A 21,341-nucleotide genomic window follows, 5' to 3' on the forward strand; every position below is an offset into this window, starting at 1 on the left:
AGAAAATCCAGCTCCCCTCCATTAGCGAGCCCACAAAAACCTCCAGCACAAAGATCCTCAACAGTTGTGCTCGTAGCTCAACCAAAACCAACTCCAAAATAATGTCCAAGACAGCCAATCCTTACCTTCCAAAGCCCATCGTTGATTCTGTCAAATTTGATCACTCATCAAAGAAGCAAGAGAGGAACAGCCAACACAGATTCCCTGTAAAAATCCAGGTTTTTACTCACTTATCCTGGAAAGTACACTACCCTTCTGATCCTGAAAATTCCCACTTTTTAATTATAAGTTCATAAGTCTTGGACTCTGCTTCTTTCTTTCCCTTTCTTCATGTACTGTTAAGAGTTTAATTAGCATTCCGTGTTGTTATTGTATTTCTCATGCTGGGTTGTTTTTACTGGTATTGCATTGACTAGAGTTGCATTTCTGTGGGATCTTGAGCTCTTCATATTCTAATGGTTTCCCGTACAATTCCTCCGCGAACCTTAATTGGTCTTATAAGAGCTTTTCTAGACGTTGCTGTTGCTTATTTCCTTCTATGTGGATCAACCTTGGGGTTTGTTTTTTGCTTGGAAATTTTGTAATGTTTTTCGACTTTATTACTTGCCTTGTCCTTGTACTGGGGGTACCAAAACAGCTTCCTCTGCTGGCATAAGCTGCTTATTGAATGTCCAACAGGAAAGATGTATTCTGCTCATTGAATAGGTTCCCTTTTAACTTAGCTTGGAACGTTCAATGATCAAGAGTGCAATTCGAATGCCAAGTCCATTAGAGATTGAAAATTTCCGCAATTGGGTCAGAATCGGAGGGTAAACCATGTTCTACTTCACCTTCTTCAGGTTTAAGATTGCAAACTATGGTGGATAAAGAGAGTGGATATGATGCCAAGGGTTAAAAAATATGTATATTATAAATCAGAAGCAGAAATCTGGTAGAAGAACACTTATTCTTTAAAAGAAAAAGAATATTTATGAGTCCTGCAAGAAAGAATCAGCAGCAAAACGTTAGAAGACATTCCTGCATCCTAAATGCAAAAAGGCCGATGCCACAATCAGAAAGAAAAGAAAAGAAATATAAGTACTTGGCCCGCTGCTATAGATATATAACAAATTCATAAACTATCTCCAATAGGGTGCTGGGTTTGCATGGACTGTCATTAAATGTCAGAATCATTCTCTTCTCACCATCAACATTTAATTGATTAATTATTTAATTAATTTGATCACTCTGCCCCTCAACATGAAAGGAAACTTTACTCATGAACCAAAATATTAATGTTTAATTATGAAATTGACAGCTTTTTATTTTGTTAGAGTTTCTTGGTGTGCTGCTCAAGATCTCTCATTAATCTGTTCTCTCTTCAAAGTACAATGCAATTTCAGTGTACTTTGGAATCACTAATTTATAAGACAAGGCTCTAAGAGTATTATTGTTATCTAAGACAAAATCAAATAAGACATTCTATAAAAAATAAAAAATAAAACAAGACTTTTATCTTTCTTTTTTTTTGAGAGGCAACAAGACTTTTATCTTCTACTATAATTATTTTCAATTAATAAAAAAAAATTAAATAATAATGCCATAAGTCCATTTCCTTTTCACTGCAAGAAGATTTGAGAAGATTTAATAGTTTTTGGGTCAGATTTTGGATACATGTTCTGTAAGTTTTGGACCAAATTTTAGATACATTGTCCAATTCATAGCATAATTGAGTAATTTTTTTTAAATTGAAAAAAAAAATTGATCTCGAATCTTTAAGTGGGAAATATATGTATTTATCATTAAACTAAATATTTAGATTCTAATTATTAAGAAATTATAAAATCTTGACTTGAATACTCTTCTTTGGATTTTGATTTTGATAATAGAGAGTAATGCTATTGAACCTTTGTAGATGTCCAATTTTTGTTAACTATTATTTTTGAAGTACTGTTTATAGGAAAATTACATCAAGGTATTCCAAGCGTAAAAGAGCTTAGGGGTATTCTGAGCACGAAAGTGCCCATGGGTGTTCCAAGCATGAAAGCATCCAGCTGTGTTCTAAGCATGGAAGCGCCCAAAGGTGTTCCAAGCATGAAAGCGTCCAGTTGTGTTCTAAGCATGGAAGCACCCAAAGGTGTTCTAAGCACAAAAGTGTTCCCAGAACGGAAGGACCCAAGGGTATTCCAAGCGTAGAAACGCCTAAGGGGAGTTATAAGTACAGAAACACCAAGAACAAGCATGGAACGACTACTTGTATGGGGAAGTGTGAAAGTAATTTAGAACAAGTGGTAAAGTTCATAAGTTACTTTCACATTTGGGATGTTTTAGAGAGTTTGGCTTAGTGGCTTAGATATAGAGATAGTTAAGAGAACTTCCTCTTAACTTTTCTTTGAAGTACATGTGCTTTACCACTTTTTCTTTCGTTACTCCTTAAAAATATTTGGTACACTATTAAATGCCATTACCCCATTACTTAAAGCTTACACTCACTACCCAACTACATGGTCATTTTTTTAATATCCCGTAAACCGTTTTTTAACTGTTCTTCCATAACAAGCACGTTCTCCCATGATTGAACGTGCTCTCTTAACAACTCCTAAAAAAGTGTTCCTGTTCAGTAAAAATATAAAAGCCTTGAAGATTGAAAAGTAATTAGAAATCATTAGAAACCTAGAAGAGATTATCTTTAAAGCTCTCTCTAAACTCCTCTCAGCATTCTTTCTATTCAGCCTTCGCCCTTATCTGTCGTTTCTTCCATCTTTTCTCATCCCTCACCACCTACTATCTAAAGTACTTACGCTTCAAGAACTACTCCAATCTTCCTCTCTACTGCCTTTAGCGCATCTCGATTCACTCATTGCAATATGCCATCTCTCATTAACCAAAAGAACCCTCTACAACCTCAAAATAGTAATTACAGCATCTTGCATTGAGTCACAAAGCAAGTTGATTTTGACAGCAGTTATGAAGGGAAGCAAGTAAATTATGAGACGAAGGATGTCATTAGGTAAACAAGTAATGGAATCTTCTTTGGTTTCTTCAACTACGTATTTCCCAATTCCTGTTATAAAGTTAGATTAATCCCACAAGACTTGAAGTAGAATAGATAAAGAAGTTAGATTAATCCCATAAGACTTGAAGTGGAATAGATAAAAGAAAAGAGAAAGATAAATTTAAAAAATTACTCCTCTATAATATAAAATTATATTTTCATTTCTCCAGTTTTTTTTCCTCTCTTTACCTTTCTTCTTCCTCTCTTTTTTTCTCTATAAATTCCCTTCACCACCAAAGGTAGGCAACGATGGCAGTGATGGTGGTGACACCAGTGCCAGCCATAGTAAGAGTTGATCAAGCTCTCTCCAAACAAATTCGACCACGAGGAACGCCGATCTGGTACTCCTCAACCAAACCAATCGGGATATAGATTTTGTAGTCAGATTTGGCACTCACAGCCAGATTCAGTAGCAGTGCTCCCTGACCTGATTTAGCCATAAGGAACGCATATCAGCCTTCCCTTATGTGTCAATTGGCAAGAAGAAAGAAAATAAAATAAAGGAAAAAATTAAAATGAATTTAAATAAAAAGGTTAAAGTTTAATTTTAAATTATAAAAGTTGTTATTTTAAATTTAAAAATTAAATTAAAATTTTAATTATAAATTTGTAATATATTAATATTTTAAAGATAAAAAATAAAATAAAACAATAGTGCCAATATTTCAATTATAAATTATTAATATTTTAAATGAAATATAGATTATTAATATTTAATAAATTAAAATAAATAATCATATTAAAATTCCAATAACAATTTGTTAATATTTTTAACAAATTATTAAAATAATAATTGTTTTAATTTAAAAATTAAATATTATAATGAAGGGTATTTTTGTCATTTATTATTTATTTTTTAGTTATTCTTGAAATTATTCTTGTCAATGTAATAATTCATAATAATTATTTTTATTCCATTCCATTCCCATTAACCAAACTACATAACAACTATTCCTCTTTTATTCTATTCTTACGGAATGATTATATCATTCTCACTCTATTTTATTCTGCAAACCAAACATACTCATAGTAAAAGGATGATTCCTACATAAAGGATATATAACACATTATTGATTGTTCATCTAAATGGTTTAGCACAAAATAAATTCGAAGAGAGCCGAGTAAACAAGAATTTTGTTTAGAAATTTCCACATGAAATTGATCATATATATTAAAAAGGATAAGAAAGGTGTTATATTCCCTTATCAGATATATTATAATTTAGTGTCAGAAAAAATCTTGTTAGTATAGCTTACCGGAGATTCCAAAGGGGGGAAGGTCATGAATAATGATGCTTGGCAAAGAAGTTCATCAGATAAGCCACTGGCAAAATAATTTGAAGACTGAGTGTTAAGTTAGGTACCCTTAAGTTTTATTAATTATATTTCTTGAAGAAGACTGGGCCAATTGACAAGCCATTGCTGCAGCCCCTTATTATTTTCCAGGATTAATTATAATGCAAGTAAATTGGGTTTGGTAAGAGAGACAAAAGTTTTCAAACGAAATGCTCCCCATTAAACTATGGCTTAACTGCCTTCATAAGGATCAAGATTCATTGAAAAACCAGCTTTATTCAATTTATTTTTAATTAGTAAGATTCATTAAAATATTTTTTATTTTAATTATTAGTAAGATTTATTCAATTTATAAATAAAAAATTTAATTGCATTGAATGGTTTTATTAAAAAATATTTTTTAATTTTAATAGTATTAAATAATTTAAATATTGATATTTTAAGTTAAATATTAATATATTTTTAATTTTTAAATTAAATATTAATATTCATTAAATCTATATTCTTAAACTTAGTACAAAAGTTTTTTTTATTCTCTGAAAAATGTCTTACATCCTTTAAAGACGTAAAGCATTTTCCATAATCAATGGCTGTTTTTCCCATTGACCCATAAAATATATCACATTTGGAATAAATTTACTGTCTTCCAAATAAACATAAATCCTGAAAACATTTTTTGAAAAATATTTGAGCTCAAAACAAACTGACCCTAACAGTTGTTCCTTTGCAGAGTTTCTTTAGTTGTCATCTGGATTATGTTCTGTCTCTGGATTCTTCTTCTTGATCATGCTCTTCTTTCCCATCGTTTCTTCAGCTTTCAAAGGTTTGCAAAATTAAGAGCATTTTCAAGAGAAAATACTGGAGATGTTAGTTGCCTATTAAAAGATACGTATGGGGTTTGACTTTGAACTTTCCCGGAAACAACTCAACAAATAAAGTATTATGGGGTTGCTTTTCTAGGAGTACTAATTTATTTTTCCTCTTCATATCTACTAATAATATAGAAACTTAATCTATGCAAATCAATAAATTAAAATTTCCGACCATCTAGTTCTAGCCCAAATTGTAACAAATCAAGATTCATGGTCATTATCTAGATATATTTTCTGTTGGTGCCTTTAATATGAATGTTTGAAACATGTTACAAAGATGTAGATTTGTTGGTACCCTTAATAGGAACGTTTGAAAACATATCACTGAAGATGTTGATCATAGCATCTTAATCATGATACAGTACTTCTGATATCCAAGTAAGAAATATGATAAGAAAGAGGCATGGACTTCATGCAGTGCCGAGGATACACAAGAGCACTCTTTCAACACTTCACCAAAAAACACCAATATGACTAATGGAAAATCTGAGGGATTGGACATACTTGTACTTGAGAGTTTTTTTTTTTTTTTTTGAAAATTGGTTTCACTACTCTTCAAATCAGGGTGCCATTATCCGTCTTTCGCCTAAATATTCAAAGACTCCCATGACATAATGACCCTGTTTGGGTAAATCACCTGTACATTTACAAAACAAGCCACTAAATAAGCCTTTGGTGGCGACCAAAACAATCAGAAAAGCTAAATGTCCTACATAAAAAAAGTGGGCGTCTCCATTGGCTTGCAACATCAAAAACAAGGCCGGATCCTAATCAATGTCAAATTATCTGCAACATGTTCAATTAAGATTCAAAGTTCAATTGTTCCATTATGCTAACTGACTTCCTCGCATACTATAACAAAAACTAGACAAGCAGCCCAGCACAAGTTCACTGGCCGTCGCCTTCACCTTTCTCAACTCAATGTTGAAGTTGTGATAAATCTTGCCCACTCACTAGCAAACCTCTCCAACTTTTTGTTACCGTGCCTTGGTACTTCCTTGCTTCCCCTAACCTTTCCCTTCAGCTAGTTAAGTACATTTGCTCTCATCTCCCTTGAGAATTTTTTCTTGGGTCGATTCACAGCCCTGCAACTGGAAAGGATGTTGGTGCAAATAGGGTTCAGATAGAATTCAAAGAATCGACAAAATTAACTTCAAAGCTAGTCTTTTAATAGATGCCGTCTTTACACTACAACATTTTGACCTGTGGCTGCAAAAAAATATGAAGCCATAGGTTAAAAATCTGCTGCCTTCAATTAAGATTGCACTTAGAAAAAAAGTAACCTTAACCAATGTATGGAAAAGTTTAGTTACACTTTTTGATGAGATTTTGCAGCAAAATTAATATCCAATCATATAATATATGATTGCAATCCTAAAATGTATGACAACATTTAAAATATGCACTTAAATTGTATAATAACAACACATTCTACATTCTAATATGTTACAAAAAAAAGTCCAAATTTTATAAATTTTACCAATTTTACAAATTTTATAGCAACTTATAAAGTATACAATGCAAATTTTACAAAATTTATAGCAAATATTGATCATCAAAGAAAATTTTTTGTTAGGTCATTCATGCATTTTCATTAATAGAATGTAAAATACAAAGTACTAGATAACAAGCTAGCAGGAAAGGCTCATGTAATCAATTTAATTACATTGAAACAAACAATCCAAATAACACCCCGTCATGATAGAATCATGGCCAAAATCAAAACAAAGAGCCAACAGACAACAATCATAACAGCAAGTTTTTTCTATTTTCACAACCAAAATCAAAGCCAAGCAATGAATAAAGAGTTGTGTCTCATTGCTCGTTTTGCAAGTTGATAAGCACAATGGTTGCCTTCATGGGGGACATGTTTGAATGTTACATGTCTTATGGCTTCACACAATAAATCAATGCGTGAAAAGGCATTTCCAAAATCCAATATCATTATCAAACAAAAGGCATGAAAAATAAACAAGAATAAATTCAACATGTACTAGCAGAATCTCAATGTCTAAATTTGAACTCAGATAAAATCTCAATCACAACAATAAACTCAAATAAATTCAACACTTCAGCACACACTGCATTATAAAAAAAGTCCGAAACAAAGGAAAAGAAGAAAAAGAGAAAAAGACCGTTGCAGTGTCGCAAAAGTAAATAACTTACCGTTTGTTGAATGCCATTGATGTAAACAGCTTCAGAACAAGTAGATGGGGGAGGACATAAACAAACAAAAACAATACATAAAAAGCATGTTTGACTACACTCCAAGTATATAATAACATAGAGTTAGTTGGCTATCAGAATATAAAACTTTTCTTACTCTTGATTTTCTTGTTCTTGTCTTGTTTGTTTGATGTGTCAAAATGGTTGGCAATAAATCCTTTATATAGGCCTGCAAGTGTCTCTTCTTCAAGGACATAACTCTTTAATCAAAGCACCTTTTTGTTTTAAACATACCTTTGCATTTTGCAAGACATAATACTTAAATAAAAATATTGTTTCAATAGTTACCTTATAAAAAAACAACCATTCATTCTATAAGACATAACTTTTGAGTTATAATATGAAAAGATAACTTTTCATATCACGTTATAAAAAGACAATCACCCATTCCATAAGACATACCTTTTGAACTACAATATTAAAAAATAACTTTTCATATCCAAACTTTTGATTTGTGTTGTTTTTTGAGCTAAGATAGCTTTTCATATTAAGAGATAATTCTTTTATTTTGAAAATACACCAACAAATGACTCATGAGACATCATACATCAGCAACAAATTTTTTCATTTCCTTCAACTTGTATTTAATCACAACATTGCAACTAGAACCAACACTCTTACTTTCATAACTAAAAAAGGTTTTGTATTTTCCAAGTCCGACTCTACCAGTCAAGCTTTTATCCTTATTCCTTTTTACATCCACTCTCATGTCCCCTAGTTCAAAACTCCTAACACTACCTGGAGAAAATCCAAGACTTACACCCCACAACCCCACCCTTGGATCACAAAGACTCTCAAAGATAGAGGTGAGCAAAATCAAACCAAACTAATTATCCATCCAAATCAAATGTGATTGGGATAAAACAGTTTGGTCTAATTGGTCTATTAGATCAATTGGTCCAAAATGTTTTGTCCAATTGGTTTTTTGGTCGGTTCTCAGTTTTAAAATTTTTAGACCAATTCACTCAAAAAACTAAACTAATTTTTTATATATATATATTATATATATATATATATTAATATATAAAATATTTTTTATATATATTAAGAAGAATTGATGGTAAACTTAATTAATAATATCTTTAAAATATATTAATATATTTTATATACGTATACAAATCATAACCATAATAATTTAATTTTAATTATATATTTATTTATAAATCTGTATTAATATGAAATTACAAGTTATTTATTTTAAATGATATAACTTATATATTAATATTATAATATATAATAATAAATATCCTACATATTAATATGTTGTAATTATTACACCTTAGTAATGGTTCGTAATATAAAATGTTATGAATATATATATATATATAATTGTATAAATATTATATATATAATTTATATGTAAGTATTACTATAATTTATAATAAACTTTGTTTATATGATTACACTTAATAACCTTATTAATTATCACCTTAGTTTTTATAACATATTGTTTATAATTAGTTATTATTTATACAAATTTTGATATAAAACATTATAACATATAAGTTGTGTCATTAATTTCATATATATAATGAAATAATATATTTTTTATATATACATATATTTAATTTATACATAATTTATATATTTTATAATTATGGATGAAGATTATAAATTTTAATTTTATAATTTGTAAAAAAAATGACAAAATTTTAGTTCATTGGTCCAAAACTAAACCGACTAAACCAATTCTATATTTGGTTGGTTTAGCTTTTGATTGATTTTTTAAAACTATTTGATTCTTAAATATGACAGGTAAAACCACTCAATCCACCCATTTGCACACCTATACTCAAAAGAAGTTGCAACATGAAATCCAAGCAAGCTAGAGACAGAAACCCACGACTCGCTCCCTAGTAAAAAACTCTCATGCCCTAAGACTTGACCGCATCCACCCCCCCATCAAGGTCACAACAACCCAGAAGCTCAAAGACTCAATACAACCAAGCCCCACATGAACCCAACCCTCAAAGAAGCTATTTCTCATAACAAGAAGCATAGCACATAAAGACAGAACCCAAGAAAAGAAATCCACATTAGTTCAAAATTCAATGACTACGTTTTTCTTCATTTTTTTTCTTCTACTACCGCAAACGAGGACACAAGAAATTGATCCCTGCGCTGATCAAACAAGGCCTAAAAAGAGCCAAAACATATGTTTTTTATACATATAAATAGATTAAAATATGTTTGTTCTTGACAGATATGTTAGTTCTTATATACATATATATATATATATATATATATATATATATATATATATATAGATTAAAATTCGATATATGAAAAAGACAAAACATTCATCATGGTAGGTAGGCAAGAGTAAGTCAAAGACAGAAGAGGGCGGCAATGTAAGTACGACAAGAAGAGAAGGATAGACCACAGCTTGACTCTCATCTTCCTCTCGACAAGGCCAATACCTTGGGCTCAGAGCAGTGCATTGCAATAGAAATCATAAAAATATTGGAAATTATATATATACATTAGCTAAGCGAAAAATTTCATGATTAAGGATTGGTTTGGTTCGGTTCTTTGGATATGAATAAAATTAGCAATAAATTTGAATGCAGAAGAGAATGAAAATTAAGAACCACCTTTGATTATTCAGCTCAAGGTTGAAGAGTAGGGGTAAACTAAACATTAATGTCATGTCTAAAGGTTGAAGAGTGGGCAATATATGTTGTGAAGAAACCAAGAAAAAGTAGTACTAACATGTATTGAATTGAAGCAGTGAGTGAGTCACGGATGAGAAATCGTCAACTTTTTTTTTTCAAAATGAAAATAATTAATGAAATATGAGTATTTGAGTATTTGGTTCATTGGTTGGTGTATTATTCTTCTGTCTAACGAGTAGGGTTCAAATCTCATTTCTCCCAATTATAAAAAAAAATTTAATGAAATATGAATCTTTTTAATTTTTAATAGAAGATAACAATACATATTTATAGAAACACAGAATTAGTTAATAACCGTTATGTTGTTTCTTTTCATTTTAGTTTTTGGAAAGCTAATGAAATTTTATTAAATTTTTAAAAGATCAAATTTTCAAATTATAGCTAAAAACGAAAAAAATAAAGAAAAAACCTAACAGATAATAAGTATTACAAAATGTAAAAAAATCTTTACTATGAGATACTTTTATTCTTGTCAACCCATCAGTCATAAGTTGACCATTACAATTCTTTCGTTTCTATTACTAATAGTCTAGCCTAGTTAGATTTCCCCTTTGCTAATCGAATCTCGGCCTTTTTGTTTTTTAAAATTTTTATGAGATTTTTTAAAATAATATTGGATAAACAACATATTAATTTGGATTTACTTTTTTGAAGTTTGGGAAATTTTGAAAATTAGAAAAATTATTAGCTCAAAGATTTTGGTTCAGCGATGAAAAACAAATCAAAATAAAATTAAACAAAATAGCTAAAAGTCTACTATAGCAAAAACCCTGTCTACCTACACAATGCCTACACAAACATAAAATGTTGGTGTAAATTAAGAAAGAGCAAAATATGTTTTGATTATACAAAAATCTAAACACCCATCCTCTTACCATTTTAACAAAATAATACACCACCTTACATTCCTTATTAATATATTAGACTAATTAAGTTGCAAAAATTGTAATTGGAATATGCTACATACTATTTATGTATCTTTGATTGTTTCAAAATTATATCATTTTTTGACCCTTTTTTTCTAAAAAAAAAAACTTTTTCTACATTTCAAACATACTTTTTACTTTCTGAAATTAAAAAGAAAAAATTATTTAAATGGGGAAAAAAAGAAAACTCACTAAAAAAGTATTATCTATTAATTAATTCTTATCTAATGTTATATATTAATAATCTAACTTTCCGTTATTCGTGCTATAGATGAGGTATCTAAATTTGATGGAATGGACTAATCTTGTTTAATCGAATGACAGAACTCTAACATAACTCTTTGATACTAGTTACATTCCATAATGGATTATGGGATCAAAATTTCCTAAGCGCCGCATACACACATATCAAATTAAAACACGAATGATTGCTCCTTAAACCATCCTATTGACAAGGAACAATTAAACATTTTTCTGCATGTGTAATTTCTGTCTGAACAAGAGCATTTTTTTTGCATTATGGGATTGACATCATAGATCTTCTTGTACTTTCTTAATTACCACACTTAAATGTGTGATCTGTAATTATCAAAATTAGCAATAAAATAAACAAAATACCAAATGTATATGAATGGATGAATAAAACCAAAAAACATTTTATGATTCATGCTAGATCCTATCATGGAAACAAGACTCATCATGTCTTTATGTAAGAGAAGCCAGCCCAATTCCAACCAACTTGTCAAATTGGATTTTGTTTGTAACGTTACAGCTTTGATATCCTGAGACCAAGATCTCTTCATATCCATTACAGCTATAATTGCATTGTTTTGAGCAAATTTTCACTCCCTATAATCTTGAGATAAGAACAATGGGATCCCTTCATCTCTATATATAGCATAGGCTGTTTGGGTAAAAAGTGCATAGAAAGCTTTCAATTCCAATTCTTTGCTTTCTAGGCAGCCATGACTCCTAGGAAGGAGAAGTTTTCCTACATCACCGATGATTCTGCGAGGAAAGCTACCTTCAGGATAAGAAAGGAGGGTCTGTTGAAGAAGGCGAGCGAATTGAGTACCCTTTGTGGGATAGAAGCTTGTGTGATTATCTACAGTCCTTATGATTCTCAACCTGTGGTTTGGCCATCCCCTGAGGGAGCCCAAAGTGTGCTCTCGGAGTTTAAGAAGATGCCTACAATGGATCAAAGCACAAGGATGATGAACCAAGAGAGTTTCCTTAGGCAAAGGATTGCAAACGCCAACCAACAGCTCCAGAGACAGTCTAAGGACAATCGTGAGAAAGAGATCACACAAGTCATGTTCCAATGCCTGGCTGGACAAGGGTTGGAGAGCTTGAACATGATGGATTTGAATGACCTCGGGTGGCTGCTCGAGCAAAACCTGGAGGGTATTGACAAGGGGATTGATACGCTTACCAAGGCGTCTCATTCCCAAGGGTCTGTAGCAACAGCATCAGCAACAATGGCAACACCAGAAGCGATGCTGAAGAGTGGAGAGAAGGTGCAAGCGGAGAGTCCAGAACGTGAGGGGAGCACGGAAACAGAGGATTGGCAACAGATGATCGAGGAGCTGATGCATCCATCAGAGGACGTGGGACAGGGTTTGGTGCTCCCATTTGGGGATAACAACCCCACTGCTTTTTTCCCTTAGAAAAACAGCTATGCGTATCACAGTTTCAGTACTGTCTGTCTAAGTGTGCTATGTGTAGGGATGTTCTCATTGCATGTTTTTATGTTCTAGTTTAAGTTATTTACATTTTCCTTTCTTGTTCACAATCAGCCCTTGAATCTAATGTACCTAAATAAATTCCTTATGATTCAAATATTATGATTGTTATCACAAATCATGAGTTCTATTGCTATAGACAACTTATCATATTTGGGTCTCGGGTGTTGTTTCAATTTTGTTGTTTCTTATGGTTTTTGTTGTAGGGTGTTGTTTCTTTGCTGTATTGGGTGTTGTTTCAGTTCTCTCCTCATGGTGTGCTCTTGTACGCTTTAATATGATCTCTTTCAGTTGATCAGATTTTGTATCAATCATTCATATTCAATAAAATTGTTCCTGATTCAGCAAAAGAAGAAGAAGAAGAAGAAGAAAAAGGCAGCCAAATCAACAGGAAATGTAAGTCAATGATAGTAAACCTCTTCAGTTTTATTCTGGCATATAAGCGCAAGCAATATGTTTATCAAAATCATTTTATCACATAACTTTCATGTTATACAAGTTGAACTAACATGTATCAGATTGCAGCAATCAGTGAATCATGAATAAGAAATCACCAACCTTCCTTATCCAAAAAGAAAATAATTAGTGTAATATGATACCTTTTAATTTTTTATGAAAGATAACAGTACGAATTTTGTAGAAATATTGAGTTCGTTAGAAACCGTTATTGCCTTTTCTTTTTTTCTTTGGAAAGACAATTAATTGTTATTAAAATTTTAAGAGATTAGTTGTTCAAATCATAACTAAAGATGATAAAAGTAACGAAAAAAATGACAAATAATAAAATATTACAAAAGTATTGAAAACTCTTTAATACAAATACTTTTAACTAGTCAAATCATCAATCATAAAAGTTTACTTCTTTTTATTTTCTAGTCAAATACTTTACTACAAATACTTTAATACAAATATCTAGTCAAATACTGGAGATGTTAGTTGCCTTATATATAGAGATGGTTTTGACTCTGAACTTATATAGGGTTGCTTTTCCAGGAGTACTAATTTATTTATCTCTTTTCATATTTGTTTAGGTAGCTAAGCGAGACATATATATCTCTATAAAGATATGAAAACTTTTATATTCCCATTGTTTCAGTAATACAATTTCTTGCCAGAAAACACTGGTCAGTAGCTTAAATTTCATTCTTTTGTAAGATGTAAGAGAATTGTTGAATCCTGAAAGGAATGTCTCTAGTACTCTGCCTCTACTTGACAAAGAAATAAAATGTATGAGACCGTTAGAACTTCATATGATCATGGTCAGGACAAATTTCATGGACATTTTTAACCTCTTCAAACTGGTATGCATCCCTGATCCCTTCATTTGCCAGCTTAGATACTTTAACCAGTAGCCGCAAACAAGCCCCCTTAGACTTAGTGAAGATCTGTGACCTCATTCTGAATAAAGGTTTCAACTGCTTTCCAGGACAGCTAATTTATCAAGCCCTCTAGCTCTTTTTATTTGTAAAGATTTTACACTTCTGTTGATAAATTTTACATGCAAATGATTTCTGTTATTCTTGTCAGTAGCTTAAATTTCATTCTTTTGTAACATGGAAGAGAATCGAATCCTAAAAGGAATCTGTCTAGTACTCTGCCTCTACTGGACCTGGCATGGGTGATTCATATAATTTTGATTGAATTAATGTAATTGTTTGATAAATATAAAAATTTTTCAGCATACATAATGGTTACACAAGGTTGAAACTTTAATCTTAGCTTGCATGACTTGTTTCTTTTGGCACCCTTTCATGGCAATTATTCTGCATGGTTTTCAATTTGGTCGGGCTGATTTTGTTCTGCATTTGTTTTTTTAATAAGCAATTATAAAAGAAAGCTAGAAATATGAGCTTAACATGAAACAAGTCATAAACTATAACCATGTCCAACATCAAAATGTTTTCCTGGACAAACTCAATAATCTAACAGAAATAGAAACCATGTCCTTATGAGTTCAAAGTTACAAACCTGAATTTTGCTTTTTTCTTCTTGGCAATTAAATTAAGCATAAGTGAAAACTTTTTGAGCTTAATTTAAAGGTTCATATGAACATGATCAGGATAAATTTCAGGAGGCTTTTCAACCATTTTAAACTTGTAAGGATACTTCCCTTTCTTTTCCAGCTTAGGCACTTTTAGCAAATACCTCAAACACCTCCCATCTTGTTTTGATATAATTAGTGGAGTTCTTAGGAACAAAGGTATTAACCGCCTTGCCAAGAACATCTCTTTGGTCTCATCTGCACATCCTTTTAGTTTGACAAACTTGAGATTATTGAGTTTATCAGAACCAGCGAATATGGCGGAGAATTTTTCAGTACTAGGCAAGTCATAGCATTTAGGATCAATCTGCAAGTTAAGATGTTTGAAGAACATCAAATTTGTGCATTAATCGTTACATTGTTACGAGTTTTATCGTTCAAGTGATTTAATTTCTCATCAAACTAAAGTGAAATCCATTCTAATATTCCACTATAGCACCAATTTTTTTCAGCGGCACTGTGCTTGTATCATAAAAATGCAAAACATATCAAGAAAATGGCAAGACTTACAGTCACATAGAGTTTTTCCAAGTTAGGACAGAGCTTCAGAAAGCAAAGTAGTGCATTGATATTTCGTCTCTCCATTGAACAATCAATCCACCAAAGCTCTTTGAGCTCGTTGAAACAAAACTCAAAGTCTATGCTTGAAGAAGGTAACTTCTTGCAAAATGATTTCTAAATTAAAAAAAAAAAAAACTGAAGAAAATAAGTTTAGCACAATAAAACTGATCAAAGATCGAGAACAGAAGCATGAAACTGAAAATTTGATTACTGAGTTTAGATAAATTACTGAAACATGCCTCGAAAAGCCATCTACATAGTGTTAGAGATTCAACACCATCTATGCTTTCCAAAATGGATTTGAAGCATTGAAACAAGGTGGTGCAGCCACAATTGCAGCTTCCCTTGTATAATCCATAATAATGAGTATAGGAGGAAGGCTTTTTAAAGTCCCATGTCCAATGTGTTAGAGGGCCTTGTCTGAAATCAAGCATGGCATCTTCCAAGTATAGTCCACGGTGATGCACACATGAAAGCCACGAGCGATAAGAATTACAGTTACAGAACACATTAAACCGAAAACACACTAATCTGCCTCGATATTGGAAAGACTTTAAACAAGAGCCTCCAAAACAGAGATATTCTAATTGTGGGCAATCCATGACAGTTAATTTTTGAAGCCTAGCAGCATTTTCTATATCTAAAGATTGTACTCCATTACACTTTGCAATAGTCAAACTCTCAAGAAATGGTAAATATGACACCATAGAAGTAAGCGCCTTCCTGGAAAGGCGGCATACTGATATTAAGTATAGAGCTTTTATTTTGAACTGCTGATCAGTAGGTAATGGGGTATTTAGCTCCAATATCTTCTCATATTTGTAAGGAAATGGCCATTTATCACGCTTTGGAAGATTCAACGGTAACAACCAATCAAATGACTTTGACAGTTTATGTTCCCCAGCGGAGAAATCAAGATGAAGTGTATTATTTGGTGCAATGGCAGCAAAGAGGGCTCTGCCATGGCCAAAGTTAAACTGGAACCCCCACTTATTTCTTGGTGGATGAAGGTCAGCTAAATCATTAAGAAGGCTCAATATGGTAACTACAGCATCTTCAATGGTACCATGTAGTACACGGGCCTTTTTCCAAAGATCTTTCCATCGAGTAGAAAGAAAAGTGGTTTGGACAGCAGATTCAAAAGGGAGGAAGGTAATGATGTGACAGAGGATCTCATCGGGGAAACAACTGATGAAATCTTTAGGATCCATATTCCTGTAAAAAAACAAGATTTATCTCACAAGGAATTCAAGGAAAATATTCTGATCCTATCAAATAGTAAAAGTCAAAAAAAGATATACCAGTGTTTTCTTGTGCTATCATAAGAGAATGGAGTAAAATTGGCCTGATAATGTCAACATACAAAAATAACATCCAAAAGAAAATACTGACAGTTGTTCCTTTGCAGTTTTCCTTTGGTTGTCATCTGGATCATGTTCTGTCTCTGGACTCTTCTTCTTCATCATACTCTTCTTTCCCATCTTTTCTTCAGCTTTCAGAGGTTTGCAAAATTAATAGTATTTTCAAAAGAAAATACTGAGATGTTAGTTGCCTATTCAAAGATATATATGGGGTTTGACTTTTGAACTTTCCAGGAAAGAACTCAACAAATAAAGTATATATAGGGTTGCCTCTTCTATTAGACTTAGAATGAAAGCAATGTGAATTGACTTTGTTGTCACAAAGTCATTTTCCCATATAATTAGTTAATTATCTCTTTTCACCTTTGTTTAGGTAGCTAAGCCAGACATATATCTCTATAAAGATAAGATAACTGTTATATTCCCATTTTTACGCAATACAGTTTATTACAAGAAAACTTTTGTCAGTAGCTTAAATTTCATTATTTTGTAAGCATGGAAGAGAATTGAATCCTGAAAGGAATGTCTCTGGTACTCTGCCTCTACTTCACCTATCATTGGTGATTCATATAATTTTGATTAAATCAATGTAATTCAAGTCATGGGTTTGTTTCCAAATCAAATTTTCTATTCTCACCTACTAACCCAATTTTTTACACCTGAATGTAATCTCTTTATACTTTCCTTTTTCCTCAGGTTTTTGGAGTACGAGAACTGACTAGATTTTATATGATGTTTGACCTCCATTCTTCCATTACCTTCCCAACCAGATGTAATTTCTAATTGATTAAGCCAAAGCCTTCTTTCCTGAAACAATGATTCAATAACACTCACCTTTAATTGGCAAAGCTTCTTATCTTCATAAGTTTTCATCAAAAATAGTAGCCTCCCAACCACAATTGCATAGCAGCAAAAAAATAAATAAAACAATTTTTCTTAATCTCTGTTGCAATAATAAAGGCTATACAAGGGATATTGGAATAGGAGTCAGAGTATACTCTGTCCAAAAATCAGAAGGGCTTTTGTAGACAAATTTCTTGGTGTAAATCCAATGCTACAAACCTAAACTTATGTTTTCCACTTCTTGACAGGGAAATTAATTATATGAGACAGTTAGAACTTCATATGAGCATGATCATGACATGTTTCACGGAAATTTTTAACCTCTTTAAACTTGAAAGGATCCATCCCTTCTTTTTCCAGCTCAAGTACTTTAACCAGACGGCGCAAACAAGTCCCTATAAGTCCCCTTGGACTTAGCTAGGATCACCGGTTTCATTCTGAAAAAAGGTCTCAACCGCTTTGCAAACAAAATCTCCTTGTTTCCATTTGCAAATCCTTCAAGTTTCAGCAGCTTGAGATGATTGAGTTTTCTGAGTCCATTGACTTTAGATGAGCGCTGCTTTGTGCTTCCCATGTTATAGCTTTCAGGATCAATCTGCAAGTGTGATGAAGAGTAATTAATGGTAGCATTGCTGTGAGTTCCTACCATCACAATCATTCAATTGTTCACCAAGTAAAAATCTACTTGTATCATGAAAATGGAATGACTTACAGTCAGATAAAGTCTTTCCAAACAAGGACAGAGTTTAAGAAAGATGAGTAGGGAATTAAAATTGTCTCTGTCCATTGAATAATCAATCCACCACAGCTCTGTCAGCCCGTATAAACGAAACTCACTGTCTCTACTTAGAGATGATAACACCAAGGAGATCAATGCCTGCAAATAAAATTGATCAAAGTTTGAGTCATGAGTATTTAGGAGTACAGAAGCCTGAAAAAATCATTTTGAGAGTGGATAAATTGCTGGAACATACCTCGAAAACCCATCTACATAGTGTTAGAGAGTTAACGTTTTTAATGCTTTCGAGGATTAATCTGAAGCAATCACCATTGATGCCATTATATATAGGAGGGCCTTGTCTGAAATCAAGCATGGCATCATTCAGTTGGAACTTGAAGGGAGACAGAGACCAATTGGGAAATATAGGACGATCATCATTAGAGGAAAGTTCAGACTCAAATAACACCAATCTGCCCCTATATTGGAAAGACGTTAAGTTGGAACCCTCAAACCTGACAGATTCTAATTGGGGACAGTCCAAGACAACTAATTTAAGAAGCTCTCTAGCATCTTTTATTTGCAAAGATCGTAATCCATTGCATTTTGCGATAGTCAGGCTTTCGAGAAATGGGAAACTCGACACCATAGATGAAACGGCCTCCTTAGAAGGATAGCTTACTGATATTAGATACAAAGATTTTAATTTCTTTGTATTGCAAGATGGTTCCTCCAGCATCCAACCAAGTCCATACCAACGAGATGGCCAATGGCAACGAGGTGCAAGATTCAGCTTCAACAACCAATCAAATGGCCTTGGGAATTCTTGTTTACCAGCAGAGAAATCAAGTTGCAGTGAATTATTGGGAGGAATAGCAGCTAAGAAGACTCTACCATGGCCCAACTCGAATTTGAACCCCCCCTCATTTCTTGGTCGATCTTGTTCAAAATCGTCAACAAAGCTTGATATAGCAGTAACAGCATCTTCCATTATTACATCACGGACCGAAGTCAACAAAGCTTCTTTCCAAAGGTCTTTCCACTGAGTGGAAAGAAACGTGGTCCTGACAGCAGATTGAAAAGGGAGAGAGGAAATGATGTGGTAAAGGATGTTGTCAGGTAGACGACTGATGAAATCATTAGGATCCAAATTACTGTTCAAAAAAGAACATCGATCATGTCTGTCACAATGTGTTCAAAATATTTGTCTGATCATAACAGAAACTAATAAAATTCCAAAGAAAAAAAATAGAAAAGTTCTCACTTGGCAATTTTTCTTGTTAAGTTATCAGGAGCATGCTCCTTTTATTGATGCCTCCATTTATGAAGGAATAAGGGTCTAATTTGGTGAAGGATTTCATGATGTAAACTTTTTTTTTTTGAATAAGTAAGGATTTTCATTGATCAAGACAGGGAGTCCCTGTAATTTACAAAAGAATCTGACTTGAGACAGCAGTCAGTTACAAACCTGGCTTACAAAAAACACAGCCAAAATAAGGACCAACCAGTGAAGGTATCATAAACGGTCCCACATCTGTTTACAAGCATCCAAAATCTTAAACAATCCAGAAATTAGTGGAAGCAGAGAACTACCGTTACCTTCCTTGCTATCAGGATCCAGGAAATCAAAGACCAGACTCACAAGGCAGTAGGAATCATTCAGCGGAGAAAAACAGTAAATCCTCTGATCTTCCTACCTCATCTTTGGCAAGGCTGTCAGCTATTTCATTACCCGATCTGGGGATGAATTTTGCTATCCCAGCCCAGAAGCTTTGAACTCATTGACTTAATTCAACTACTGATTAAATCAACCACATCCGAATCCCTGTTCAAATACAAGATTGATCTAAAAAGACTTCCACCTTCCAGTCGCTGGAACCGAATCAACAGTGAAAGTTGAGAAGAAAATAATAACAGTTCTTACCTTGCTGTGTTTCTTGGGATATTACCATCTGGATCATGCCCCTGTTTCAATTGATTACTCTTCTTGATTCTTCTCTTCTTTCCCATTTTTTCATCAATATTTTTTCGGGTTGTGGTTTGACTATATATATGGGGAATGGCTATATATATATATATATATTTTCCATCCATCCTCCATCAAAAGGCTATTGACTGTGGTTTGTTATTAGAACTCAGTTGTTTTATTGTTTGTTCTGTTCTTCCTGGACTTTGTGTTTTCTTGTTTCTTGCCCCTATTTTTTTTTTCCAGGAATCCTTTGTTTCTTTCTCCAGGATTTATTTTTCCTGCTGGCAATGAAGCTTTATTTTCAACAAACAAGAAAGACAAGAGTTGTCTAATTCCCTTAAAAAAAGTCAATTACTGGTAGAGTTTCATACTTTTTTGAAAAGCAGTTGTTTTATTACCTACCCAATAACTATTATGCCATTCCAAAGTCTTAAATTATGTAAGTCGAAGGCTTTTAGTGGTTGTTTTAGTCTAACTTTGGAATGGCATCATATCTTTAGCTGCTCAAAAAGCAATTCGCAGCACAAACACAAAAACTATTATTGTGAAAAATAATGGACGGACATTTCAATTCCCTTTGCGCCAGTGATAAGGTGATGCTAGAATTGGAGTAAACAAGAATTTTGTTTAGGAATTTGTGCAAGAAATTGATCAAATAAATTAAAAAGGATAAGAAGGGTGTTATATTCCCTTATCAGATATATTAAAATTTAGTGCCAGAAAAAATCTTGTCAGTATAGCTTACCGGAGATTCCAAAGGCGGGAAGGTCATGAATAATGATGCTTGGCAAAGAAGTTCATCAGATAGGCCACTGGCAAAATATTTTGAAGACTGAATGTTATAATTTGAAAAAATTAACTGAATATACCTTGAGAACCCATCTACATAATGCAAGAAGAATGAGCCATGAGTGGAAAAAAGACAAGTTAGGTACCCTTAAGTTTTTATTAATTATATTTCTTGAAGAAGATTGGGCCAATTGACAAGCAATTGCTGCAGCCCCTTATTATTTTCCAGGATTAATTATAATGCAAGTAAATTGAGTTTGGTCAGAGAGACAAAAGTTTTCAAACGAAC

At 32.6% G+C, this 21,341-nt stretch overlaps 1 protein-coding gene and 2 pseudogenes across 3 annotated transcripts; 1 reads left to right on the forward strand and 2 right to left on the reverse strand.

Moving 5' to 3' along the window:
• Positions 1-11,911: 11,911 nt before the first annotated feature.
• LOC18586121 (agamous-like MADS-box protein AGL80 pseudogene) lies at positions 11,912-12,838 on the forward strand (annotated as a pseudogene).
• Positions 12,839-14,616: 1,778 nt separating this feature from the next.
• Positions 14,617-16,922, reverse strand: LOC18586122 (F-box protein At2g39490-like). Of its 2 annotated transcripts, none has more exons than XM_088810659.1 (4): positions 16,765-16,922; positions 15,612-16,587; positions 15,322-15,486; positions 14,617-15,118 (listed from the first exon to the last, which is right to left on the reverse strand). In XM_088810659.1, the coding sequence occupies exons 1-4, from the start codon at positions 16,851-16,853 to the stop codon at positions 14,804-14,806; spliced, it is 1,545 nt and encodes a 514-aa protein (XP_088666785.1). In that variant the 5' UTR covers positions 16,854-16,922; the 3' UTR covers positions 14,617-14,803. The 2 variants fall into 2 exon arrangements, with proteins under 2 accessions (XP_088666785.1, XP_017984502.2); XM_018129013.2 differs by having other exon boundaries at positions 16,674-16,889.
• Positions 16,923-17,680: 758 nt separating this feature from the next.
• On the reverse strand, positions 17,681-20,671 carry LOC18586123 (F-box protein At2g39490-like; annotated as a pseudogene). Its single transcript, XR_016023120.1, has 5 exons — positions 20,219-20,671; positions 19,894-20,119; positions 18,551-19,448; positions 18,289-18,453; positions 17,681-18,171 (listed from the first exon to the last, which is right to left on the reverse strand). The product of XR_016023120.1 is annotated as an F-box protein At2g39490-like (transcript).
• Positions 20,672-21,341: the final 670 nt, after the last annotated feature.

Source organism: Theobroma cacao, chromosome 10 (genome assembly GCF_053813885.1).
Source record: "Theobroma cacao isolate CCN51 chromosome 10, ASM5381388v1, whole genome shotgun sequence".
Lineage (NCBI taxonomy): Eukaryota > Viridiplantae > Streptophyta > Magnoliopsida > Malvales > Malvaceae > Theobroma > Theobroma cacao.

What these genes read in the sequence shown, in the direction of transcription:
- LOC18586122 (XM_088810659.1), bottom strand. Translation starts at nt 16,853, where the DNA reads ATGGGAAAGAAGAGTATGATGAAGAAGAAGAGTCCAGAGACAGAACAT. An exon ending in AAAACTGCAAAGGAACAACT is followed by an intron (nt 16,588 to 16,764) that starts GTCAGTATTTTC and finishes GTTTTTTTACAG; the next exon opens with GAATATGGATCCTAAAGATT. An exon ending in TGGAAAAACTCTATGTGACT is followed by an intron (nt 15,119 to 15,321) that starts GTAAGTCTTGCC and finishes CTTAACTTGCAG; the next exon opens with ATTGATCCTAAATGCTATGA.